This window comes from Dromiciops gliroides, chromosome X, assembly GCF_019393635.1.
Source record: "Dromiciops gliroides isolate mDroGli1 chromosome X, mDroGli1.pri, whole genome shotgun sequence".
Classification (NCBI taxonomy): Eukaryota; Metazoa; Chordata; class Mammalia; order Microbiotheria; family Microbiotheriidae; genus Dromiciops; species Dromiciops gliroides.
This window is the reverse complement of record NC_057867.1, coordinates 51,243,692-51,271,006: the sequence shown is the minus strand read 5'-3', so window position 1 is coordinate 51,271,006 and position 27,315 is coordinate 51,243,692. Positions and strand designations below refer to the sequence as shown.

Below are 27,315 nucleotides of genomic sequence, written 5' to 3'. Positions count from 1 at the left end.
GGGCGGCTAGGTGGCGCAGTGGATAAAGCACCGGCCCTGGATTCAGGAGTACCTGAGTTCAAATCCGGCCTCAGACACTTGACACTTAGTAGCTGTGTGACCCTGGGCAAGTCACTTAACCCCCATTGCCCCGCAAAAAAAGAAAAAAAACCCAACAAATGCTTATTGAATTGAATTAAAGTGAACTAAATTGAATTATCTGGCTGAGGACTTCTAGACCTGCCCACTTAGTGAATTAAGATTTGAGGGAGAGAAGGGAGTGGCCCAGACTCTACTCTGCAGAGCTCAGGAGCTTCCCAAACCAAAGGTTTTTACCTGGCCTTTCTTGAATACAGAACAAACACACATACCTCATTCTTCCCACACCCTCAGTTCCATTGCTTGAGATGAGATGGTGTCAAAGGAACTTTTTGCTAACAATATAAATTTCATTTATCTAGAGCTTTAAGGTTTCCAGAGTACTTTCCTGACAACAACCCTGTGTGATAGGTAGCAGGAGTCTAAAACGTCTATAATTATCACCCCCATTTTATAGATGAGAAAACTGAGGCTCAGAAAGATTATGTAGTCTGCCTGCTATCACCTGGAATTCGCTACCTCAATGGCTCTGTGATCTCACCAGTTTGGATATTCTTTCCATCTTTGCAAATGGCAACTCATGCATCCCTCCTCATCTAGTCTGTGTTTTCTTAGAGCTCCCTTTTCTTTTTTTCTTTTTTTTTTTTTAGTGAGGCAATTGGGGTTAAGTGACTTGCCTAGGGTCACACGGCTAGTAAGTGTTAAGTGTCTGAGGCCGGATTTGAACTCAGGTACTCCTGACTCCAGGGCCGGTGCTCTATCCACTGCGCCACTTAGCCATCCCTTAGAGCTCCCTTTTCAAGTAGTAAAACAGTCTCCTTTGCCAAATAATCATTTCCTAGGTAAGGAAAGCTCACATGGCTAGTAAATGCCAGACTCAGAATTCAAACCTGGGTCTGTAACCTATAATTTGAACCTGTAATGTTTCCATTGCATCCCTTTTCCTCTCCGTTACAGGCACTGGTAAAACCAGAAACTAAAAGCAAAGAAACAAATGTGCCAAAGATGTTCAGAGCAATTATCTCTGAACCTTCTTGCCTCAGTTTATTCATCTGTAAAATAGAAGGTTGTGAGGTTGGATTAGCCCTCTCTTCAGTTCCGTCCACTTCTAAATCCTATGATCCATTATAGACTTTTCCACAGTATTCTCAGCCCTATGTTTCTATTTCTTCCTCTTTTCCATCACCATTCCTAAGAGCTGCCTCTTCTTCCTCAGACTGATAGCTCCCCTCCTTTCAGCTGCTTTCTCACTTTTAGCCACCTAGCAGGGTTCTAAGGTCTGATTTCTTAAAGGGGTTTTCACAAGCTCCTGATCCAAACCCTTCATGTGACAGAGGAGGACATCGATCCCACTGTACACTGCCTTGGTCAGAGCACTCCCAGAGTACAGTACTCAGTCCTAAGAGAAACCTGCTAAGCTGGTGAGCAAACTGGATGGAGAAGGCCTTGATGGGGTCCAGGCCCCATGAGAACCAGGAGAAGGAAATGGCAATGTTTAGGCTGGTGAAGAGGAGGATTGGGAGAGACAGGAGAGCTAGCTTCAAGTACTTGCCAGACTGGCCTGTGGAAGAGGAATCGGACTTGGTTTGGCTGACCTCAAAGTCAGAACCAGGAGCACCGAGGTGGGGAGGAACGGTTGCAAAAAGGCAAACTCAGGCTGGATATCAAGAAAAACTTAAAAACCCCCAAGCATTTATTAAGCACTTACCACAAATACAAGTAAAAAGACAGTCCCTGCCCTCAAGGAGCTGACATTCTAGCAGAGGAAGCAAGGAACTAAAAAAGGGAGGGGGAGGAGAGAGAAGGTACCTGGGCTGGGCCATGATGGATAGATCTAGAGCATTAGACACACAACTGGAAGGAGAATGAAGCATGGCCAACCTGGGCCTGCCTGGAGAAGGAACTCCCCAATGGGAGAAGGAGACCAACATAACGGTGGGAGGTCCCAGGCACTGAGAGAAGTTCAGTGAGAGGAAGCTGCAGGTGGAATGAACTGTCTTGGGAGATAGTGAATTCCCCCCTCATAACAGGGAAGCTGAATGGCTACTTGTTGGTTGCATTGTAGAGAGGATTATTTTTCATGTCTAGGTTGGACCGATGTCCCTTTGAACTGTCTAAATTGCCTCATTGATGTACTATAGATCTTATTATCCCCATTTTACACATGAGAAAACTGAGAGTCAGGCTTAAGTGACTTGCCCATGGTCACACAGCTACTAAGTGTCAGGGGTGGGATTTGGACCCAGATGTTCAATAACTCAAGTCTAGGACTCTATGCACACAACGCCACCATAGCAATGTGAATTGTTTAGGCTGAAATAAACACAAAGAGAATTACCTAATTTCTTCACTTCCACATCTTCAGGCTTCACAGTTAAAGTCATATGGCCTTGTGTGTGGTTCCCAAGAATTTTCATCTTTATCCGAGTTATCAGATCAGCTGGTACTGCAGATGAATGAGCTTTTATGATGGCTTGACAAACATAGCTAGAGACAAGAAGAGAGAAGAAAGGTGCTGCATTTGCATGACCAGGATACCACCTAACCAGGGATTCCCATCAGATTGGCCTCCTAATTGTACCCGATGTTGTCTCCTACTTCCATGCCTTCATACATCAGGAATCTTCCTCACCTTCACTTTCTAGACTTGCCTCCAAAGTGTAGTTCAGGCACTCCCTCCCCCTGCCCCCTTCAAATCACTGTTACTTTATGCTGATTGATTTGGGTACATGGATGTCCTACCACTTCCCACTAAGCTCAGTGAAGATAAGGACTGTTCTGATTTGGTCTTTGTACCCTCAGTACCCAGCATGGTGCCTGGCATGCTACAAGCCTCTAATCAGTGTTTGATTGGAGGAAATTTATAGATCTTCAGTCTGTTGCTGGTGTACACTCAACCCCTCCCTGTGCTCCTGTGAACATTGGTAAAAGCTGGGTGTGTCCATTTGGAAAGAGGAGAATCAGCTAAAGGAATGGGTGATGGCTAGCCTAGAGAAAAGACAACTAGGAGAACTAGGAGGCCATGAGAACTAGCTTCTAGGAAGGAAGGGGAGAAGGAAGGGAGGGAGGGAGGAAGGAAGGAAGGGAAGAAGGAAGGAAGGGTGGGAAGGAGGAAGAAAAGAAGGAAAGAAAGGGAGAAGGAAGGAAGGAAGGAAGGAAGGAAGGAAGGAAGGAAGGAAGGAAGGAAGGAAGGAAGGACGGACGGACTCTCCTGGGGAGGAGGTACTCAACTTGTACTCTTTGGCCCTAGAGAGGAGAACTAGGAGCAATGAGGAAAAGTAAAAAGGTCAATTTTGGCTCCCTGTGAATGAATAAATAATTGTTCATTAATAGATTAATTTGAATAATTAATAATGCAGTCCGCTCGTGAAGGCCAGCCCCTCCAGGTGTGAGAGCCTTCTAGAATAAAGGGTTGTATACAGAGACATCCTTTTGCAAAGATGCTTAGGCCCCATAAAATGGGGTTTCAGGACCCTGCCCTGTCCCTAGATGCAATGTAGCATCTAGAATTGGGATCTGGCCTTGCTGAACTGAGTTCTTTAGGGCAGGTGTGAGTTGAGATGCTTTCCTGGGCCCAGAAGGAAACTCTTGGGTAGGAGGGCATTAGAGATCACACTGGCATGACCATCAATCAGTCTCCTTCCTCCTCTTGTGACCACAAGCAAGGTCTTGGCCTCATCTGTTGGCTAAGGTGAAGTCAGAAACGTGCCCTGCCTTTTGGAGACCCTGATGTATCCCTATCAAGCAAGGAAGGATTAAGCAAGCCCCTGCCATGGGTGTTGGGGACAAAAGACAAAGGTCAAACGGCCCCTGCCCTCAGCTATCAGGGAGACAGCATGCATGTATGTTTATATTTTTTTTGTATTGGCTAAAGTGTTTATGGAATATAAGAGTTACATCAGCATTTCAGTCTGTTTTAAAATCTATGATGTTTCTACCTCTTGCTGAAGACTTGCAATAGTTTTTGCCTCAGACGTCTTTTAATGTACAGACCACGATAGGTCAGGAACATCCTAAAAATATTCACTTTGGTCAGGCTATTTCTATACAGTTGTTCCAAAGGCAAAATTAGGGAGAGGAAAGAGATGCAAAGAGGGTTAGAAATCCTTTTACTGCTTACGTATGAACCAACATACTTATTACCTTCTCTTTTGAAGATAAAAAAGGTCGATTGTCCAGAGTACTGTTTATCTGTTATTACATCTGGACTGCAAGTAAAGATTTGGCTTAAAAATCTAAAGTCTATCATTGCCCCAACTGATTCTCTTCCTAAAAGGGTAAAATAACAACTTCCCCTGAGATGATGAAAAAAATTTAAGTTTGCAGAGATATGGTCAGTTGAAAAAGTTCATTCACTTTCATATGCTACATCAGCTCTCAAAAATAGCTGCACATACAATTAAATAGAAGATATTTTTGAATGGGGCTGGGAGAAGGGGGAGATATCGGCAGCTGAAGGGATTAAGAAAGACCTCATGTAGAAAGTGGTGCTTGAACTGTGCCTTTAAGGAAACTAGAGATTCTAAGAGGTGGGGGGAAGGAGGGAATATGTTCCAGGCATGGGGAAAATAGCCAGTGAAAAGGCACACATGAAAGATGGAGTATGACGTGCCTTTGAGGTAAGTGTGATCCAGGGGTCTGCTGAAGCCACCTGTACCTTGAAAGCTGATTGTTAAATTTTCAGCGTAAGCATTTCCACCTTGGAAATTGACAAATGCTGCACGTCAGACCTTGATTTCTTGTTTTGTTGGTTGTCTAAGCTTAAGAAACTTATTGAGAAAATGTCAATAATGTAGTTTAAAGTTAAAGTTGTGTTGTGGGTACTGTTTTCCTTGCAGAAAGCTAGTTGAAAAACATTCACCTGCTATGATCCCAACACATCCTTGTCCCTATCTTCCTTCATCCTCTTCCTCCTGGCCTCCTAAGTATCTCATCTTAAGCACATTCCCTTGCATGAGGTAAAATGTGCCCAGAATAAAAGCCTGTTGCTTTCAGCATCTTTGGCCTGGTCTGTCTCTTCTGTGCAAATCTCTAAGTTCCCCAACAGCAGCTGCAACAGCAGCATGGGCCAGGATCCTTGCAACCCTGACCAAGAACTGAATAGATCAGAGGAGCCCCTGCTAGAGAAGACAGAGTTGTGTGTGTGTGTGTGTGTGTGTGTGTGTGTGTGTGTGTGTGTGCGCGCGCGCAAGCGCTCCTGTAGCTTAAATGACCTGGCTCCTACCCTGAGGGACGCGCAACCATCATTTTCGGGCTTCTCTGTTCCAAAGACTAAAAAATAAAGGAAAAACACAGTTAATTTAAATATCAAATATGTTTGGAAATCAAAATAAAACAACCATTTTGATCTCACTTCTAAAACAAACAAGTAAGGACTGTCTAGAGGCAGCTAGATGGCTCAATGGATAGGCCACTTGAGCCTGGAGTCAGGAAGTTGTTGAGTCATTTTTCAGTCATATCCAACTCTTTGTCAGTTGGATTTGGGGTTTTCTTGGCAAAGATAGTGAAGTGCTTTGCCATTTCCTTCTCCAGCTCATTTTACTGATGAGGAAACTAAGGCAAACAGGGTGGAGTGACTTGTCCAGGGTCACATAGCTAGTAAATGTCTGAGGTCAGATTTGAACTCAGGAAGATAAGTCTTCCTGATTTCAAGCTTGACACTCTATTTACTATACCACACAGACTTGAGTTCAAATTTGGCCTCAGACACTTACTAGCTGTGAGACCCTGAGCAAGTCACTTAACCTGTTTGCTTAGGAGACAGCTAGGTAGCCCAGTGGATAGAGTGCTGAGCCTAGAGTCAGAAAGATCTGAGTTCAAATCTGGCCTTAGACACTAGCTGTGTGTCTGGGCAAGTCACTTATCCTCTGTTTGCTTTAATCCACTGGAGAAGGAAATAGCAAACCACTCTATTGTCTCTACCAAGAAAATCCCATGGGCAGTATGCTCCATGGAGTCACAAAGAGTCAGATGCAACAGAACAACAACTAGCACAACAGTTACTAACCAAAAATTACTTTTAACTTACTGTATAAGCCTAAACCCCTTGATGTTAACTTCCTCCCTCTTTTGCCTTAAGAAAGGATTTAAGTGCTATTATTATCCCCATTTGACAGGTGAAGGAACTAAGGCCAGAACAGAGAAGAAGCAATTTGCTCAAGGTCACATGGTTATTGTCCTTCATTCTTGAAGAGGACCAAAATGACATCACTCTGTTGGGATCAAGGGACGGTATGTCTGACTGTGGCTGATGAGACCAAAGAATGCTCAGAAGACTCTGCCATAGGTGAGGCACAAATAGTCCATCTAAACATTTGGAGTGGAGATGGCATTAAACTCAGGCATCTTGCATTTCTTTGGAGCTACTGCAATTCTGCTTTGCTCATACAGCACAGCACCTTCTTGGATGTGGGCATGCTGTGCTGCCTGGTACTAGACCAGTGTCTCTCATGTCTCACAATAGATCCCAAAGTTCTTCAGAAAGACCTTTTAACACTTGTGACCTCCATGTGAGCACCTGCCTTGTGTGAGCTCTCTGTAAAATTGTCTTTTAGGCAAACATGTACATTTGGCATTCGAACAACATGGCCAGCGTATTGTAATTGCACTCCCTGCTTTGTAAAGTTTGGATGCTTAACAGCTACTGAGCAAGGACCTCGGTGTCTGGTACCTTGTCTTACCAGGGGACCTTCAGAATCTTCCTAAGACGACTCAAATGGAAGCGACTCAGTTTCCTGGCGTGGCGCTGGGAGACTGTCTGAGTTTCACAGGCATACAGCAAGGGGGTCTTCGCAATGGCTCTGTAGATCTTCAGTTGGATAGGCAACCTAAAACCTCTTCTCTCCCACGCTTTCCTACCAAGCCTCCCAAATGCTGAGCTAGCTCTGGCAATGAGTGCGTCAACCTCATCATCTATGTGTACACTCCCGGAAAGCATACTGCCAAGGTAAGTGAACTTCTCCCCGGCATTTAGAATCTCTCCATTTGTTGTAACCAATGGTTCCACATAGGGATAGTGTGGTGTTGACTGCGGAGAACCTCTGCTTTCTTGGTGTTAATTGTCAGGCCAAAATTAGCACAAGCCACAAAGAACTGATCCATACTTTGTTGCATCTTAGCCTCATTGTGCATTGAGTGCACAATCATTTGTGAATAAAAAGTCATGTACCAACTCTCCCTCCACTTTAGTCCTGACTTGTAGCTTTTTCAAATAGTAAGTAGGAGAGCCAGGGTTTGCACCCAGGTGCTATGATGCCAAATTCAGCATGCCTTGCCCCTGTACCACACTGCATCCCAACAGAGTTTCGAGTCTACCCGTATTTCTGGCCAGGACTGTGAAGAACATTGGGAAATAACTGAAGGATGGGGGGACTAAAGATTGTGGTGCCAGTGACCAGGACTAGGAGTTATCGGGTATAGGGAGAGATGGAATTATAAAAGCTTGTGATCAGATGAAAGACTTTCAGAGTTCAGGTACATGGAAGTGGGATACTTTGGGGGGGGCAGGGATTGACAGCAACATCAAAGGTATGGCTATCCTTATATGAAGCTGAGATGGCTTGGAGGAAGAGAGCATGGAAATTGAGTAGGTGAAAAACCGGACACTTAGAGTAGCTGAGGGAACATTAATATATACAGTGAAGTCTCCTAGTCTGGTGTGCAGACAAAGAGTGTGAACTAAGCACTGACCTCAATGAGGCAGGAAGGAGAATGTCCTGGGGGTCGATGCTGTTAGCATGACCAGAGAATTTTGGAATACATTAGAGCTATCACCGTACTTTATAGAGTGAAAATATGTACCTCATATATTTGCTGAAAACTTATTGTTTTAACGTTTTGATAAGGTTTGAAGACTGGAAGGGACATAGGGAAAATGGAAACTCAGAGAAGGGGAGCCACTTGCCCTATGTTACACAGCTAGTTAATGGTAGCTGCAAATACAAAATGATGGGGATGGGGGAAAGGAGAAGAAGGAGATATCAGCAGCTGAAGGAATTAAGAAAGGCCTCATGTAGAATGTGGTGCTTGAACTGTGCCTTTAAGAAAATTAAAGATTCTAGGAGGTGGAGGGAAGGAGGGAATATGTTCCAGGCATGGGGAAAATAGCCAGTGAAAAGGCACACATGAAAGATGGAGTATGATGTGCCTTTGAGGTAAGTGTGCTCCATGGGTCTGCTGAAGCCAGCTGTACCTTGAAAGCTGATTGTTAAATTTTCAGTGTAAGCATTTCCACCTTGGAAATTGGCAAATGCTGCACATCAGACCTTGATTTCTTGTTTTGTTGGTTGTCTAGGCTTAAGAAACTTATTGAGAAAATGTTTATAATGCATATTAAACATTAATGCAGTTAATGGTAGAGCCATACCCTAAGGGAGTGTGGGGGTGAGGGGGCTAAGGGTCGGTTTTGCCCTATATCCAAGGGCTCCTGCTCAACTGGTATGATGCTTTTCAAAGAGTCATTTAACAACCATTTATTAATTAAGTCCATGTTGTGTGCAGAGAACATCGTGCTAGGCGCTGACGAAGATAGAGCATTTCATTCAGGCATGGTATTTGCCCTTTTAGAACTCCGTCTCCAGTAGGCTAACTGAATGCTAACTATTTTCCAAGTACAGGGTGACTTTGACACAAGGCCTTGGCATAACAAACTTCCCATGACTGGGGATTCCTGCAAGGTGGCTGCCCCCTAGGGGTCACTTTGTAAAATGGGATTTCCAAAGTCATTGCACAACCACTTTCTTCACAAGAGTGTTTTCCCCAAATTGTCAGAATGGTAGTGGGTGCAACTTTTCTTGATAGATTCCTGTGTCTCAAAGGAAGTATGTTCTAAGTAGTCACAATAGGCATCTTCTTCAACAATATAAACATGGGTGGAAAAGTAATAAAGCTTAATCCCAGAGGCCCAGTGAAGAAACATGCTTCCTTCCTCTAAGTAGAGAGGCAGTGCGCTATGGGTCTAGGATGCTACATACACCATCAGACATGCTCAACTGATTTTATTTGCTACAAGACAGTTCTAAAAACAACAACAAAAAACCCAAAAGACAGAGTTCTGTAGAGGTGGTGTGGTCAAAAAAATCCAAAAGCATCAAGAAAACATCAAAGGAAAGAATAATTGTTGATCTATATGTAATCAGAAAAATGAGAAGCAGGCTTTTTAAAGGCATACCCACCCTGCTTTGCTTCATTCTTCCTATTTCTTGAAACTTATTTCTGCATCAAAGGGGAAAAGAGATTATGAAAAAACAAAAGATATTAAACACACCCAAAGATAAACACAGAAGCAGCACCACACAGGGTCAGATCAGGAGTCTATCCCATACAGTGTTTTGGTACCTATAGGGAGCACCAGGGGACATGAGGGCACAAGAGCCAAGTAGCTGCCCCGAATAGCCTTCAGAAGTTCACAGTGTGTACCAAATATGTCTCCCTCTCCCTTAATGATCTTCTCAGAGGAAGGAACAAGTTGGTGGATCAGTGGAGGGAAATGGAGCCCAGAGTGGAGCTATGATTAAGCTTTAAAGACACAATACTTTTGTGTTTCTCATGGGTCCTCTGTACCCTGGCAGAGACACTGGACTCCCAGCTGATCAGCAAGGAAGAATTCCCCTTTCTTGTTGTGTAGTCTCTACTAGTGAAATCCCGGACTCCTTTCCTCATCCCCAATCCCCTTTTCTTCCCTTACTCTCTGTACCCAAACTGTCCAATAGATCTTGGATATTAACATTCCAGATTGAGCACACTCATTTTCGAGCTCTGCATACTGAATCTCAGAGGTTGTGCCATTTCAGTGCTTTTCTCCCTTGGAACATTAAGAGGCACAGAGATAGCCACAATTGCTCCCCCAAAATCCTTCCTAGAGGAGGGGACGTGGTATAGTTAACTTGGCCTAGTCTGTGAGTTCTTAATCATTTTTGTGTCCTGGACCTCTTCCGCAATCTGCTGGTGCCTATGAACTCCTTTTTCTTAGAATCATGTTTTAAATCAAATCCATAGGAGATTGCATGTCCTTGCCCTTGAGGAGCTGCCATTGTGTTGGGGGACAACTTGGGAACAACTCTGTGCCTACAAGATATATGCAGAGGAAATGGGAGGTCAGCTCAAGGAACGAAGGCGCTAGCCATTGAGGGGTCCTGGCTGGAAAAGACCTCCAGCAGAAGGTGGGATTGGAGCTAAGTCTTGAAGGAAGTTTAGAGGCAGATGTAATGAATGAGAGCATTCCAGGCCTGGAGGAAGAAACTGAATAGGGGCGGGGGGAATGAAGCATCATGCACAAGGAAAAGCAAGACCCATAGGAATTGTAACTCTGAAAAGATAGGAAGCAGCTAATACGTCCTGTTCTAACCCAGTCTTACGTTTCTTCTGTGCAGACCCCTTGTGTATAGGTCATCATTGCAGATACACTGTGGCCTGTTTACATCCCACCCCAGCCACTGCTTCATGCCCTTTGAGTCCCCCACCATTTCAGTTCGTTCCTTTGTGGAACTGTGCTGGTAGAGACATTGGTGACTAGTCCCAGTTTTCCCTATTTTTTCTCATTGATGCCATAGTAACAATACAGGTTTTAAAAGATCACTTTAGGGGGCAGCTAGGTGGCACAGTGGATAAAGCACTGGCCTTGGATTCAGGAGGACCTGAGTTCAAATCCAGCCTCAGACACTTGACATTAGCTGTGTGACCCTGGGCAAGTCATTTAACCCTCATTGCCCTGCAAAAAACAAACAAACAAAAACAAAACAAAACAAAAACCTAAAAAAAGATCACTTTAAAGGCTCACCAAATGCAATGGCCCCTTCCAAATATGAGATTTGTACCTCCCCCAGTACCCCTGCTGCCCCCAATACACACATACCTACCTGCCTTTCATTTTTACCGTCAGATTTGTAAGAACAAACTCACTATCTTGAAAAAGAAGCTTCAACTGTAAAAGATCAAAGAAAATGCATTTTCACAACTCTATAGCCAGTTACTGGGCGGGGGGGGGGGGGGGCGGTGTGCTGAAATCACTGGGACAGCATAATTTTCAGGCAGTATTTGTACTCTGTAAAGGCATCATGATACAATGGATTCTGCACTGGACTTCGCAATGGGAAGGCCTGGATTTAAATGCCTCTTTTGACACCGGAGAAGCTAGGTGGTCCTGCAGTGGATAGAGTGCCAGGCCTAGAGTCAGGAAGACTCATCTTCCTGAGTTCAAATCCAGCCTCAGACACTTACTAGCTGTGTGACCCTGGGCAAGTCACTTACTCTGTTTGCCTCAGTTTCCTCATCTGTAAAATAAGCTGGAGAAGGAAATGGCAAACCACTCCATCTTCTTTGCCAAGAAAACCCCAAGTGGGGTCATGGAGAGTCAAACAGGACTGAAAAACAACTGAACAACAACACGTTGACACTTACTGGTTGTGTGACCTTGGGCAAGTGACTAACCTCTCTAAACCTCTAGCAACTCTCTAAGATTCTTCTACTAAGTTATAGATAAGTTACAATATGAGTAAGTGGAGGAGGTTCCCACTCACGCAGAGGAGATCACTGATCATTGATACTATGGTAGCTAGGCCAACATTTTTATAGGCTCTCATCAGGTTTTTCTGTTTGCCTTTAAGGAGCTATGTCAAAGCTAGAAGAGACCTTCAAAGTAACCTGGGGAAACTGAGGTCCAGAGGGAGGATAGTCACTTGAACAGTGTCATAGGTGACTTAGAGAGTGGTAGAACCAGAACTAGGTGCTAGGCCTCCTGACTCCCACCATGTAACACTCTAATTCATATTGTATGAATTTCAAAATAATGCACCCAAACCATCCAGTTCAAAGGACTGCCTCACCTTCTCTACCAAAACAAAAGATACGTTGGCTAATACCCAATGGATTCGTAGACTTAGAGGTGAAAAGAAGCTTTAAGTCATTTAATCCAATCTTCTCATTTTACAAATCAGGAAACAGAGGTCCAGAGAGGGGAAGGAACTTGCCCAAGGTAACACAGCTATAAGTGACAGAACCAGGTTTGGAAGCCAGCTCCCGTGCCTCCAAATACAGGGCTCTTTCTGCTGGAGCAGTTAGGACAGTAGGGCAGGAGCTCTTCATTTGAGAAAAAAGAAATGCCTGCCCCATTTATGAGAGATTCCGAAGGCCCAGTGTAGAGTGCTTTGGGAGTTGGTGTGCCCCATGGGGAAAAAAGTCAAAACCCAACATGAGACTTGACAAATTGTGCTGCCCAGCTCTCATTCTCTCAAACTCTGTTTCACTGAACTCGTCAGTCACGCATACTTAGAAATCATTTTTTACCCAGTTTTGGACAAATATAGTTGACTCCTTATCAGACACCGAGAACCTCATTTTGGTATCGTAGAAGGAAACTGAAATGAGAGACAAAGAGAATAAGTGCATTTGGGCTAATTGATTCAGGGTAGTGATTTCACTGGGCACCTGATCTCTCAGGGGGGTCAGTCTGAGATTCTGTGACTTCAAGTCAGAAATGCTCTGTGGCAGGGCAGAGCCAAGATGGTAGACAAAAGGTTCTCTGACCTAATAATGGAGCCTGGATTTTCAGTTTGCTTCCTTCGATTTACTTGACCCTAAGGACAATCACCGAAGCCCAAAGCTTTGATTACTTAACCTAGATCAAGTGAGAAGTTAAAACGCTTATTTGGATTTTGGCCTCAGTGATCTGGACAGTTCCCATAGCCCTCTCCTCTTCAGCCATGGAGACCAAAGATGCACAAGTCGGGGAGGACCAGCAACATTAGGAAGCCACTTTAGCTAACTGTCAACCTCCAATCAATTTTCAGCCCATTTCATAGCGGTCATTCATCTGAAGAGCCCATCTCCTTGCTTTTTGGCATAATGGGAAGAGTACTAGATTTAGAATCAGGGCACCTGCATTCAAACCCTCCCTCTGCTACTGTGTGACCTTGAACGAATCATTTAACTTCCCTAGGCTTTACTTTTGTTATTGTTCAAAATGAGGGGAGGGGTGGATGGATCTCCAAGGTCCTTTGCCTGCTGCTCTTGTGGACTCTGCTCTTTCTCAACTTGAAGATGTTTAAAGGTGCCAAAGGCTGAAGTGTTCTATGATTGCAAGCAGGTGATGGTGCCAATCATTTGCATGTCCTCTCAGAGTGTCCTCAGTGGCCAGACGTCCCCCTTTCAGGCAGCTGCCATATGACAGAGGGAGGAAGGATGGCAGAGGCACACCTCAGGAGAGGGAAAGGTTTCTCTGCTTTTACGTATGGCTAGATGCCAGTTCTCCCTCTTTCCCACTTCCCAGATGTTTTATAACTTCCAGACCTGTAAAGATTGGAAGAAAATGGACAGGATACTGAGCTGGTTCCAAAGCCAAGAGGAAGAATAATAAACAAGAACTGGGTTCTACAAGGGAACAAGAGAGAGAGCAGTAGAAGAGAAGGAACTACATAGTTGCTTCCTTGTTTTCTAGACTTGGAGACAGATGGGACCTTGGAGATGTAATCCAAACCCCCTCATTTTACAGATGAAGAAACTGAGGTCCAAGGTCCCATAGTGGGTGACACAGTGCAGAACAGAACCTGGGCCGTCTGACTTTATATTCACTGTGCTTTCTGTTAGTTGCCAGGGGTCTCCTCAGAGGACACATGACCAATCCTTCACAAATCCCAGGTTGGGGGGGGGGACAGGACGCATACTTGAGTGATATGACACCCTGGAGTAGCACCTGTGGGCTGGGCAGCAGCAGATGAACTTGCCATTCCTGTAGACAGAAAGGTCAATGTGGAGCCCCGCAGCGTGGTCTCAGACAAGGCTAAAATGGATAAGGAGGAGGAAATATAGGGATTCGAGGTCAGTCTGGAAGGTGTCTCCATCACGGCTGTGGAGGGTGATGTGACTGCAGCGGCAGAGGTCGTAGCAGTGGGATCAAGAGGCAAGGAACCAGTAGATTCTGTATGAGACTTGGCCCAAGAGGATGATGGGTTTGATGACCAGGAAGCTGTCATCACAGATGCTCTGGTTGTGGTGCCAACACTCTTGTGTGTTACCGGGGCATGTACAGTAACAGATGGTACAGATAGGGGAAGAGTGGAAATGAGTATGGTGCTAACTGTGCTTATGGGAAAAACGGAAACATTCATAAATGAGCCTTTTGGTGTGATGGCAGAAGCCACCATTGAAGGTTGGAACTCCTTTGTGATGGGGGAATCAAGGGTTTGAGGTACAGTGGATGGAGCTCCAGTATCACCTGCTGTGTCATTAGCTGGTACTGATGATGTCCTCAAGGTCTGAAGGGATGTAAATGGTCTTCCAGTCTCAGGCAGACTTGTAGGCATGGTCATTGTGGATGTGGGTGGTGTAGAGAGCCCCAAGGTAGATGTTACCCCGGGTTCAAGACCTGAAGAGGTTACCATAGAATCTACAGAGCCAGAACCAGTCTGAGTAACTACAGTGTCAACATCTGTGCCCATAGTTGATACTGATGATGTCTCCAAAGTCTCAAGGGATGTGAGTGACAGGCCAGTATCAGGCAGATTTGTAGGCATGATCACTGTGGATGTAAGTGGTGTAGTGATGCCAGAGAGCCCCAAGGTAGATGTGGTCCCATGTTCAAGACCTGAAGAGATTACCCTAGAACCTACAGAGCCAGAACCAGTCAGAGTAACTACAGTGTCAACATCTGGGCCCTTCATTGATACTGATGATGTCTTCAACATCTCAAGGGATGTGAATGGTCTTCCAGTCTCAGGCAGACTTGTAGGCATGGTCATTGTGGATGTGGGTAGTGTAGAGAGCCACAAAGCAAATGTGACCCCAGGTTCAAGGCCTGGAGAGGTTACCATAGAATCTAGAGAGTCAGAAGTAGTCTGAGTAAGCATGGTGTCAACATCTGGGCCCTTCATTGATACTGATGATGTCTTCAACATCTCAAGGGATGTGAATGGTCTTCCAGTCCCAGCTAGACTTGTAGGCATGGTCATTGTGGATGTGGGTGGTGTAGAGCGCCCCAAGGTAGATGTTACCCTGGGTTTAAGACCTGATGGGGTTACTTTGCAAACCCCTGCAGTAGAGATATAATCTATCTGTGTAGCTGCAAATGTTGTGGAGTATCCAGGAAAGAAATCTGCAGTTGTAGTTTTGCCTGGGGTAGACACAGATGCAGTTGTGGCTTGAGGTGCTGTTTCTGAATCTACAGATGGTAATATAATGTGAGAGCTTGTGAGGTTGTAACTAGACATGAATGTTGTTGCTAGAGCTGTTGTCTCTGCAACTTGAGATATAGGGCTAGTTGTGACTAATAAAGATGCAGTGGTCGTCAGTAGTGTAGATGAAGTGGAGGTTCTGACTGTTTTTGAACTTCCTGTCATGTCAGGAGCCATGGTGGTATTTCTTATGGGGGGCATCATGGATCCTCTGTCAGGAGGCAGGGAAGTGGTGACTGTCACAGTTTGCCCAGGTTCTAATGTTTTCCTGGAAGTGTGGGCTGATGGAGAAAGCTGAATTGTTGCAGAGGTAGCAATATTGTTGGTTGGAACAGTTGAAGGTGATGGTATGTTCTGAGTTGCTTTTGAAGGAGCTGCATTGGTTGCTGGGAAGTTGAGTGTAGTCCTGGCAGTGGTGATATCTGAAAGAGTATCATTACTTGTCATGGCGGTAGCCTCAGCTGGGGTGGATGACATCAAGGTCAGAGGTGCCTTGGGTCCAGGTGAAGTATTACCCCAGTTGGGTAATATGGAGGATGACTGGATGGTTGCTGCAGGGGGCTCGGTAAGCATAATGCTGGGAATATTTGAGACTGCTGTGGTGGAGAAGCTAGGCCTGTTCACAGGGGATGAGGACAGGTCTGTGGTCTGCAGAGCAGACACCAGAGAGGAGGTATTCCCAGGTGGTGTGGTGATGATGGGCCTGGCACTAAAGGGTGTGGCTGAAAGTTGAGAGGCAGGTGTGCTTCTTCCTTCAACTGTTACATTTCCGGGAGTAACTGGAAAAATCAGAAAAGATGTTACTTCTGGTCTACCTTTACTGAGTGCAGATTATTCTATCAGCAAAAGTCAGCCATTTCCTTCCCCTGCTTTTGGAGAACAAAGATCACAAACAAAATCAAATCAGTTATCAGCTAAGCAGAGGATTTTATAGCTAATCATGAGGTGACAGGGGAGCCACTGAAGTTTATTGAGTAGGGGAGTGATGTGGTCAGACCTGAGAGCTACTTGTGGTGGAGAGCCCACCAAGCTGGCTATTTCAAGTATGAAGGGGTGAGGGCCTGCACAAGGCAAGGAAACTCCTCCTACTCAGACACCGTCCTAGGTTCTCAGTAGGATTGGGACAAAGAACCCTCCCATCCCTTGAGAAGCTCACATTCTCCCTGAGGGAAACAAACAATAATGCGAAAGAGATAGAAAAGAGACTCAAAGGAATTTGGGCAATGGAGAACACTAGCACCTGGGAGAACCAAGAAAGGCTTATAGGAGAGGAGACACCAAGCTTTTTCTGGTTTCTCTATGAAAGAGAAGAGAGGGGCAGCTAGGTGGTACAGTGGATAAAGCCACCGGCCCTGGATTCAGGAAGACACGAGTTCATATTTGGCCTCAGACACTTGACACTTACTAGCTGTGTGACCCTGGGCAAGTCACTAAACCCCAATTGCCTCACCAAAATAAAAGAAAAAAAGAAAGGGAAGAGAGGTCCAGAATGATAGTTCGAGGGGAGGAACAGAAGAAGTAAGAGTTTCCTAAGGCCAGGTGAGATTTGTGCATGTGGCGGTCATGGGAAGAAGCCAGTAGGAAGGGGAGATTGACTGGGGGGTTACCTGCCCAGTACTGGCAGTCGATTGGCAGTTGGTGGGAGCAGCCGGCCCCTTTTCCATAGAGGTTGTTCCCCTGTGTGATTGGGGGAGGTGAGGAAAGTCTGGGAGTTGACACTCTGGGCAAGGTGCCTGTTGGTAGGTGGCAGTGGGTGGGGCCTAGGGGGCTGGAGGGAGAAAGAATGACCGGGTCTCCTTACTCCCCTGGCTCCAAAGATGAAACCCCCTTCTAGCCCTCCTTGCTCTCTTATGCCCATCCACCTGAGCCCTGCCTCTCTTGCCTCCACTCTACCCTCCCCTTTCCACTCTACTTTTCTGAATCTGTTCCATTGCTATTCAGCTGGATGGATGAGATACTTGTATGCTCAACCCTCCCTCACCAGCCGTCCTTTCTTTTTCCAGGATTGACTATGTCAAAGTTCTTAACATTTTCCACATAGTTGGCTACCTAATAAGCCTGTGGACCCCTTCTCAGAATCACCTTTGTGGCCTACATTCATAATTGAAGGAAATGCTAAATTTCAATTAGAAGTTCGTGAAAATAAGGACTTAATCTTTTCCCATCCAAACCATAAACCCCTTGGGGATCCTTGATCTGGAGGTTAAGAAACCCTGCTCTATGATATTTCTTACAAGAGCTATTCTCTTTTTTTCTAAAACTACCTAGGAGAAAATAGAATCGGTCATGTCTCCGTCTACTTCTCTATTCTATTCTTCAAAATCCTTTCTTGCCTTCTTTTCTCCTGGCTCCAGAGGTGGCCCACCTTCTTTCCACAGCCATCCTTTCTGTCTGTGCCCTTAATTTAGCCCTTCCTATTTCCTTCAAGAGCTAACCTCTCTCCTCATCTCTAGTCCCACCACAATTCAATCAGTCAACCCCACTGTGGGGATCTCAATGGGGCAACTGTCTCTGCAGGTGCCAACTGCCACCAACAGGCAGGTAGGCCCCAGAGCCAGGAAGTGCAGTGCTTAACCCCACCTCAGGACACTAGCCTGCTTCCTCTTTGTCCCTGAAGCCCCCACCCAGGAAGGGGGGAGCAGGGGGGAAGCACCCAGGGGGGAAGCAGCCCCACTGTGGAGAATCCAGGCTGCAGCTACCTCTGCAGGGCCTGCCTCCTCAGCAGCCACAGCTACCAAAGAGCCAGCCAAAGCGCTTCTCACCCCTCAAGCCCTTGGCCCCATTGATGGTTCACTCAGCATCACAAACAGAAACTCTTGTATTAACAGAAATGACACTAAAGAGAAGCCGATGCCATTCTAGCTTGCCTAAGGACCCTGGGGTCTTTCCTTCCCACTTGGAGCTAAAATACATGTTGTCTTCCCCCCTGTATTGAAAAAGAAGCTTCCCGAGAGCAGGGGCTGTCTTTCACAACTTTCTGTTCATATCCCTACCACTTAATATGGGCCAAAGGCCCATAGTAAGTGCTTAATAAATGCCCATTCATTCATTCATTCATTCATTCACTCATTCAGAGAACAGGTGGGGAGATTTGCTTTCCCCCTGCCTCCCCACAAGATGGGGGGAGAGCTCTTTTATTGGGGCTCCCACCCTGAAGGGTCAGAATCACAGAATCTCCGAGTTAGACAGGAACAACAAGAAACGCTGCCCGCCCCCATCACACCTGGAGACAAGTCATCAGCCTCCCAGGAAGAACCTGATGCCTCCCTCCCAAGCACTGGGGCCCAAGCTATTCAAGCTCTCCTGGTTAGGAAGCTTGTTTCTTTGTCAATTATACCTCTTTGCCTTTCTTTGCTCCTAAGTCTGCCCTCTGGGGCCAGGAGAACAAATCTAAATCCCCCTTCCTCATGAAAGGTAGCACAACCTTCGCACCACTTGGAGACAGTTGCCATCTTCTCTCCTCCAAGTAAAACACATCCCAGCTTCTCCTCCTGAGGCATTGCCTCGGTTTCCCTCCTGTGAATACATCTTCAGTATATTATCACTGTCCTTCCTAAAGTGGGGTAGGTGACCCCAACTAAACCCAATGCTCCGAATATTGGGGAGTGTGACTCTAGAAGCTGTCTGGCCCAGAGAGCTTAAGGAATTTGCCCACATTTTGGTTCTGTGTACCCTCCCCCACCCCAGTTTAGGAAGGGTGCTTCAGCAAGTTCAACCCTGCTCATTTTACAGGGGGGAAACTGAGGCTCCCAAAGGAGTGAACCCTCTTGCCATGCCCACTCACTCCCTCTCCCCCCGCCCAGGTTACACAGACAACTGTCATAGAGGCCTGTATGATCAGTATAAAATTGTCCTACTTTCAAGGGTCCATTTTGACCTTTTGTAGTCATGTCAGCTCCTTCTCCTCCTCCACCTCCTCCAGGCTGGCAGCTGACTTCTTTGTGATGTCTTGGAATGGTGGGTGGTAACCAAGTTACCCAGACTGAGGTGTATATAAGAGAGGGCATAAGCCCAGTCTCATTACTACTGCCAGAGACCACAGCCTGAGCACTGACAAGCCCACAAGCGGGGGCCTCAGCTCTCCTCCATCAGCCCCAGGAGTTATGTGCCCTGGCTTCCCAGGGACCAGCATCTCTACCACTCCCTAGGACATATTCTTCTGCTTTGCTCATATACTTCCTTTGGAAATCTTCTCTGGAGGAATGGCAGACCACCTCTCCATCTTGGTGCTTGGTCTCCTGTCATCCTGACCTTAGAAGCCCAGTATGAAGGTGCTTCACCCCTAATACCAGATGCTGACCCTACAGCCAATTCTTCTCCCTCAGTCTAGGATGTCCCTCCTGGCCCCTCATTGACTCATTCTCTGATAGGCCTGAAAATGAGAGTCGGTCCCTTAGAACTCATGTACTTCCTTAAACTGGCTCTGGGCATGCATGGCTCATCTGAGAACCATGGAGAGCCCCCAGTACCTGGATGGAGGTGCTGCACCTCTGTCTCCAGAGAAATGCGAATCGCTCAACCAGTCCTTCTTGAAGCTAGTCACCTCCACCCTCATCATCAAGACCTTCTGTTGGATTCGACCTTGGTCCTTGTCAGGGCAGGTCCCACTTGGCTTCAAGAAACAAAGAAGCAGGGGGCACCTAGGTGGCACAATGGATAAAGCACCAGACCTGGATTCAGGAGGACCTGAGTTCAAATCTGACCTCAGACACTTGACACTAGCTGTGTGACCCTGGGCAAGTCACTTAACCCTCATTGCCCCGCAAAAATAAAATTAAAATTAATTTTAGAAAAGAAACAGGTTGGCTAGATGGCTCAGTAGATAAAGCAGCAGCCCTGGATTCAGGAGGACCTGAGTTCAAATGCGACCTCAGACACTTGACACACTTACTAGCTGTGTGACCCTGGGTAAGTCACTTAACCCCCATTGCCCCGCAAAAAGAGAAAAAGAAACAAAGAAGTGCATCTTTCCCCTTTCCCTGGTCTCTATCCCAGAACCTTTTTTCCCTTTCCCTATATCCCTCCCACCTCCTGTCACATCCTGGCCCCAGTCCCACCTTCCTCATCCATCCTGCCCTGCCCTTTATCCAGATCACAAAATAAAGTGACACCCCCCCCCCCCCCGGATAAAATGATTTGGATTTCCTGTGTATTTTTGTTGCTAAAGTTTTAGAGTCATTTTTACGCTTATTTTCTGGTTCCTACACCAATTCTAGAGCTAATTAAAAATATATTTCCGGGGCAGCTAGGTGGCACAGTGGATAGAGCACCGACCCTGGAGTCAGGAGTACCTGAGTTCAAATCCAGCTTCAGACACTTAACACTTACTAGCTGTGTGACCCTGGGCAAGTCACTTAACCCCAATTGCCTCACTAAAAAAGAAAAAAAGAAAAAATATATATTTCCTAGTTTAATCTCTTTTCTAAAGAAATGGGTTCTTAACCTGGGGTCTGTGAACTTGGTTTTTTAAAACATTTCAATAATTGGATTCCAATATAATTGGTTTACTCCTGTGTGTTTTATTGGAGGCATTTTGGGGGCAGGGCAATGAGGGTTAAGTGACTCACCCAGGGTCACACAGCTAGTAAGTATCAAGTGTCTGAGGCCAGATTTGAACTCAGGTCCTCCTGAATCCAGGGCTGGTGCTTTATCCACTGAGCCACCTAGCTGCCCCCGTTTTAAAAATATTTTTTTATTGGAGGCATTTAAAGGTCAAGCTTCACTCAGCTGTAAATGAGTTTAGGATTAACCATAAGATTAAGAATTTATTTCCAGAAACGATAAGCCCCAGTAACTAACCTGGACGTTATAGCCCAAGTCAGGCGGTCTTTGCTGCACTTACCCTCTTGAAAAATCATTTTGTATTAGTTTATATTCTGTGTCCATTTTGTATTGAATAACAACCCCTTGAGGGCAGAACATTTCTCATGTTTTGTCTGGCTGCTGCTACTAAATGGAATGAGAACTTCATATTTGTTCACTTGGATTGAATTCAATTAATGGGCCACTTAAATAAATGGTACTTCTACTCTTGCCCCCGTTTCAAAGCCAGACCTAAAGATGCTGTAAAAGGACATCAGTCTCCTTACTACACGAATCTGTAGATGAGAAAACAGCTTTTTAAAGGTTAAGTGATTCGTTCAAGGTCTGCAAATGTGATCAACATGCTCATCGCCATTATCTGTCTTTACAGATCAATAGTACTCAGAGGATTCAGTCTAATCATGGGTAAGAAGACAATGTTCCCACTGGCACCTGAGGTTTTAAGGAGGGCAAATGGACCTTTCCTGGGGGCTCCAGCCAGTGCTGGCTGTTCTTGGAGGAGCTCAGAGAAGTTCTAAGCCTCCTTGCCTGCATAAGCAGCATATTCAATGGCCAACTGACAAGCCATGTGGGATGATATGATCCCATTTTACTGTGAGAATGGAGCGCTAGTGGTTCGTGTCTCTGGGCAGCAGGCAACTAGGTGGTATGATGGCTAAAGCCCTAGGCCTAAAGTTAGGAAGACAGAGTCTAAAACTTTGTGACCCTGGGCAAGTCACTTAACTACAAAATGCGCATAACAATAGCACCTAACTTCCCAGGCTTGTTGTGAGGATCAAATGAGAAATTGTTTATAAAAATGACTAGATAATGTACCACATAGAGTGTTATGCAAGTGCTACTGCTGTTATTATTATCTGTCTCAACAATGGAATAGGGATAATATGGATTCAATATATAATATGGTCTCTGAGGCAAGGACCACTGAGAAGAATTGACAGTGGTTCTGGACTAGACTATTTTCTATTCAATTGAGCAAATGTTATTAGGGACCCCTCCCCCCACTGGAGCTCCCTCTGTTTAACAAGTCCAAGCCCCCCTCCCCCCTCCCCAAATCACTTTTCATGATTTAAATGACTGAGCTTTTCTCCCCTACCAAAAACCATATTTCTAATTTAGCTCCGGTTGGAGACGAGATGTGTACATAAAGAGTTGAAGCCTAAATTGTCACGTCTCTTCCATCAGTAAAAGAACAGGTCCAGCTGTGCCTTGTCCGGGTTTGTACCCCACACGAGGCCAATCAAAGCTGTTATTGTCCTCTTGGCCCCGCCCAACCCCAGCCTCCCTAGCAATGGGGGTGGGGAGAGAGAGGAGGGAAAGAAGGGGGTGGGGGTAGAGAAAAGGGAGGGGGCTCGGAAGAGAGGGAGGAGGGAGAGGGAGGCGGCTTGCCGGCATGTTTTAATGAAATGTCTAATGGTTATAAGAAGGTCGCAAGGCTGAAGATTTTCAGGGACGATATGGGTAGAAGGAATTTAATTAACTGTCAACTGCTTCTAGCAGAAACATGACACAGGATGAAATCATGCCAAAGTTTTAGGAATTGGTGAAGTTGAGTTTTCAAAACTTAGGATAAAGTAGCAGGACAGAGTGGTTTAAGACCTTATTAGGCCTTTGTGAATTGCAGACACAGAAAGAACAATGAAGTTTTCATACTAAGTGGCCTGAGACTCCACTCAAGAACCCCTAAGGAGAGATGCCGGTTCGTACATTGGTGGGCTCCTCAAGGACAAACAAGACACAGAAAACTCTGAAAGATGTTGTTTTTGCAATCTGGACTGGATACATGATGAGGACTATTCCCCTGTCATCAGAACCAGACACAATAGGCTTGATTAGGCAGGGAAAGTTTGTTAAGAAAGGGCTTGCATTTATCCAGTCTGACAAAAGATCAGAAACAAGAAGAGAGCAAAATGGCAAGGACCCAGGCTAGCTTTAGGCAATGGCTGCTTGTCTGGGGGGCCATGGGGAGAGGTCCCAGCACCTGGAGATGGAGTGCTGCATCTAGCTCGGTTTCCATAGCAACAAGAATTGCTCAACCAGTACTTCCTGAACACATCCACCCTAATCAGGAGCTTCTGCTGAATTCGGGTTTGGTCCTTAAGGGGTAAGGGCATCAAAAACACATCTTTCACCCTTCCCCAACTCTATATCTCTTTACCAGTTGCAAGCCCCAGGCTCCCCTCCCCCTAGCAGCAATCCTAAACAGAATGAAAATGTGGTGCTGCTTTCTGGGCTGCATCACACTGCGCAATTTGGAAGGGCCAGCTTCTCCTTATGGGTTGTGCAAATCATGACTGGGCTTTCTGGTGTAAATGTCCCAGGATGCATCTTCTAGCTTGGTGCATCTCCATCTACATAATCGTATTACTGTGGATAAGATGCTGATGAGATATAAAATCCTCTCAACCTCTTGAAGGCCAAATGTAGACTTGCTCCTGATTTCAAGTACCACCAAGTGCAAAGGCAAAGGTTTCATTTTAGGCAGCTTGAGTGGAACTTGTAGTCAGGAAGACCTGAGTTGAAATCCTGCTTCAGACACTAGCTGTGTGGCCCCAAGTAAACAGTGTAAAAGACCCCGCCCCAGCCTCAGTTTCCTCATGTGTAAAGATAATGATGAACTACAGGTATAAAAAAAGTAAAACCTTGAAGCATGATTTCTTTTTGCCAATCTAGGAAGCCTCCATGGCCAATAGCAAGCCCCAGGGGCTGTAGTCAGGGGAAGGGACAGAGGAAGATTTCCTTCAAAACCAACAAGATTCCAGAATATTACTCTGTAATCTAACTCTGTCGAGCTCTGCACTTGGAGTCACGAGACATCAGTTCAAATCCGACCTCAGACCAGAGCTGTGTGACCTTGGGCAAGTCACTTATCCGCTAGGGTTTGCCTCAGCCTCCTCATTTATAAGATGGGTGTGATAATAGCACCTACCTCCCAACGTCATCATGAGGATCAAATGAGATTATATTGTAAAGCCCTCAGCAAATGTTAGCTCTTTATTATTAGTGCTCACTACTACTGTTTGGTAGGAAATGATCAGAGCGACACCAATTGAAGCATTTGTTCATGTAAAACTCATTTTGCGGCAAGTTTCGTGTGTTTGTGTCATGCTCAAAATGAGAAGTGAAAAGATTTTTTTTTATACTCTTGGATTCAACCAATATTTTCAAATGTTTGCGATCCCCAAATGTTAGACCAGTTTTAAGTTTCTTAAGTTAATTTCCTTGGAAATATGTGAAACAGACATCTGAGTAGACCAAATTAACTAACCAGCCTCTCTGGATCAGTGCTAAAAAATGAAGCATGCTTTAACTTATAAGACAAAAATTTGTTTCATTTAGCGTCTCCACAAACCGGAAAAACAATTTTTTTTTCTTTTTAGTTGTTTAAAGATGTTAGACTGACACTGAGTGGGTTTTTCTCAATAGCTTAAACATTTAAAATGATTGATGCCTTGAAGGTTGACAGTAAATTGCTCTCCAAAGTATATCTCATTGCCACTTAATCTTCAGGGTTTTTAAAGTGGTCTTGAGAGTAAGCAGCATGCCTGCCTCAACTTTTAATACCACTGGGGAGGAGGGGAGTAATTGTACCCTGAGCCACAGCCAAGCTGTGGAAATAAAAGTACAAAGATTTTGCAGAAGCCCAAATCTCAGTAGGAAAGGGACCAAAGAGTTTCAAAGAACGTCCAAGAGGATTGCCGTGTCGAATTTCTTTTTTTCTTTTTTTTCAGAATTGAATTGAATTTTCAAGACATCATGAACATGAGTTAGTTGGTCCTTTGACATCCTGAATATTTTGTCCAATGGGTGTATTTTATTAATCAATAAACATTAGTAGGTGCAGTAAACTAACTTAGATGCTTACCCACCATGCTGCCGGGCACTGTGACTAAGCATTGAAAGTATAAAAAGAGGCAAGAGGCAGCCCCTGCCCTCAAGGAGCTCACAGTCTAATGGGGGAGACAATCTGCAAACAAACACATACAGTAAAGCAAGTGATATAATTAGGAGAGAGTTAACAGAGGGAAGACCCTGAAATTAAGAGGGGTTAAGGAAGGCTTCCTATACAAAAGGTGAGATTTTAGTTGGGGCCTAAAGGAAGTTCGGTAGCAATCTTTAGCGAGACCTTCCTGTTTCAAAGACCATTCAAGCAGAGTTTAAATTCATAATGATAGCTCTACTTTGTATAGGATAGAAATAGTTTGAGGAGCGTATATCTCCCATCATTTCTTGGATGCACTAAATGTTTCTAAGTAAGACTTTGTTTTGAAAATGTTTTCATAAGCATTTTGCTCAGCAGAAAGTGCTTAATTCTTTTGAGTTACCTATTAACAAGAAGACTTTAATTTGGAGTTTTAAAGATAATACTCAAGACCTTTTCATATTGCTACTTGACTATTTGGGGTTGTTCCTTGTTTCTGTTAAATTTCTTTTTGCTTGTGTGTGTGTATTTTTGTACCTTTAACATTGAAGACCATTCAATTGGCCTTTTTGCTTAAAAAAAGAAATTACCAAGAGTTCCATTGTCCCAAAGACATGACTTGGAGCTTATTTACTAGGGGTTGTGTGTCATCAAATGAAACAATATATGTGAAAACACTTTGTAAACAGAAGTATGCTACTCTTGAGGTTGCAAGTTGCAGGGTTGATAATAGTAATAATAATAACTAGCATTTATATAGTGCTTTCAGGTTTGCAAAGCACTTCACAGATATCTCTTTTTATTCTCACTACAACCCTGAGAAAGAGGTACTATATAATTCCCATTTTATAGATGAAGAGACTGAGGCAGACAGAAGTTAAATGACTTGCACAGGGTCATACAGCCATTAAGTATCTGAGGTCAAATTTGAACTCAGATCTTTCCCACTCCTACTCAGTGCTCTCACTGCTACACCTAGCTACCTTAACTTAACTAGCATTTACATCCCTCTCTATGGCTTGCAAAATTCTTTTACAAATATTATCTCATCTGAATGTGCTCCCAACAACTTAGTTGCTATCATTATCTTCATTTTAAAGATGAGGAAAATGAGGCAAACAGAGGCAGAGGCCTGAGCCTAGATTCAGACCTAGTCTCGAAGCCCAAAACAATCCAGTACACCACCCAGCTGTATCTCCCAGGGCTTACCTTAGAAAACCCAATGCTGTGAGAGAAGGAAATTGCATCACCTGGAGAGCCTCTCAAACTGAGTAGCTATGGTCTATGGTGCCAAGCAAGTTTGCCCTCCGGTCTGTGCCTGGGTCAGACTTTGCTCAAAGACCAGCCAGTTAGTCAGGATCAGTGCCTCAATACCCTACAGAGAGGATCGGGCAAACCCTCACTCTACACCTAGGAAGGGAGGACTACCGTACATGTGTTAGCCGCACAGGCTCTGTGGGAGCCAGTCCTTAAGATCATGGAGTCTGGGACAAGGGCCTGCTAAATAGCAATGTTGCCATCAGTCACCTTATCCTACTTCTCCTGAGCATCCTAACTCAGGCTGGGCTCTGGCTGCATTTCTTCAGCACTTCTCTGGTATCATTTCTATACCCTCTGTTCCCAAGCCCAGTTTGCCCATAGGCCTAATCCTGAGCCCATATCTGCAGCCATTACCCTGGTCCCTCCTGGGCAGCCCAGAAAAGGAGCAGCCTCAAGGCCAGGAGTTCTTAGACCCTTTTTGGTGCCATGAACCCCTTCAGAGCCTTTCTCAGAATTATGTTTGTAAATGCAGAAACTGAAATACACAGAAGACAAAGGAAACATGATTGAAATACTGTTATCCAAAGTGATTTTAATTTAAAGAACCCACAGAACTGGATTGAGAGATCCATTTGTCTCCCCTTCACATGGGGCATCTGAAGTTACATGTGTGGACGGGCAGACAGGGTGCTCCATATACTTGGTATGGAATCAGTATGCAAGGTGCCGTCTCTAGATACAAATTCGGGATACAGTTGTCTATGAAACTTTGTTCCTGTAAGTTTTGCACATTGTCTATGAGTCATATACGAGAAATCACAGGTAGAATCATCATCCATACGCCTTATTTACCTAAGTACATAGGACAATAAAAATTAAGGGTCTAGATGATTGGTCTGCAATCCTGATATGAAGGTTTTCATTGCCCTTTGTACCTGCCTGTGTCATATTTGGGAAGATTATGCCTGTGACTCACCATATATAACTCATGCGGTATTTTTGAAAATTACATAAATGCTTATAATGATGATGAGGTACTCGTGTACCCTGCATCTGATAGTGTCTGAG

At 44.9% G+C, this 27,315-nt stretch overlaps 1 protein-coding gene across 1 annotated transcript in view; it reads right to left on the bottom strand.

Annotated features, from left to right (window-relative positions):
* ADGRG4 (adhesion G protein-coupled receptor G4) overlaps window positions 1-27,315 on the bottom strand; it is a 96,061-nt gene that overhangs the window by 51,677 nt on the left and 17,069 nt on the right. The window contains exons 3-9 of the mRNA XM_043974646.1: window positions 15,683-16,021; window positions 13,766-13,852; window positions 12,361-12,431; window positions 10,935-10,999; window positions 9,252-9,291; window positions 5,303-5,349; window positions 2,417-2,565 (exon numbers count right to left, since the gene is read on the bottom strand). Coding sequence (XP_043830581.1) covers window positions 2,417-2,565; window positions 5,303-5,349; window positions 9,252-9,291; window positions 10,935-10,999; window positions 12,361-12,431; window positions 13,766-13,852; window positions 15,683-16,021 — 798 coding nt within the window. The remainder of the gene's footprint in view (window positions 1-2,416; window positions 2,566-5,302; window positions 5,350-9,251; window positions 9,292-10,934; window positions 11,000-12,360; window positions 12,432-13,765; window positions 13,853-15,682; window positions 16,022-27,315) is intronic.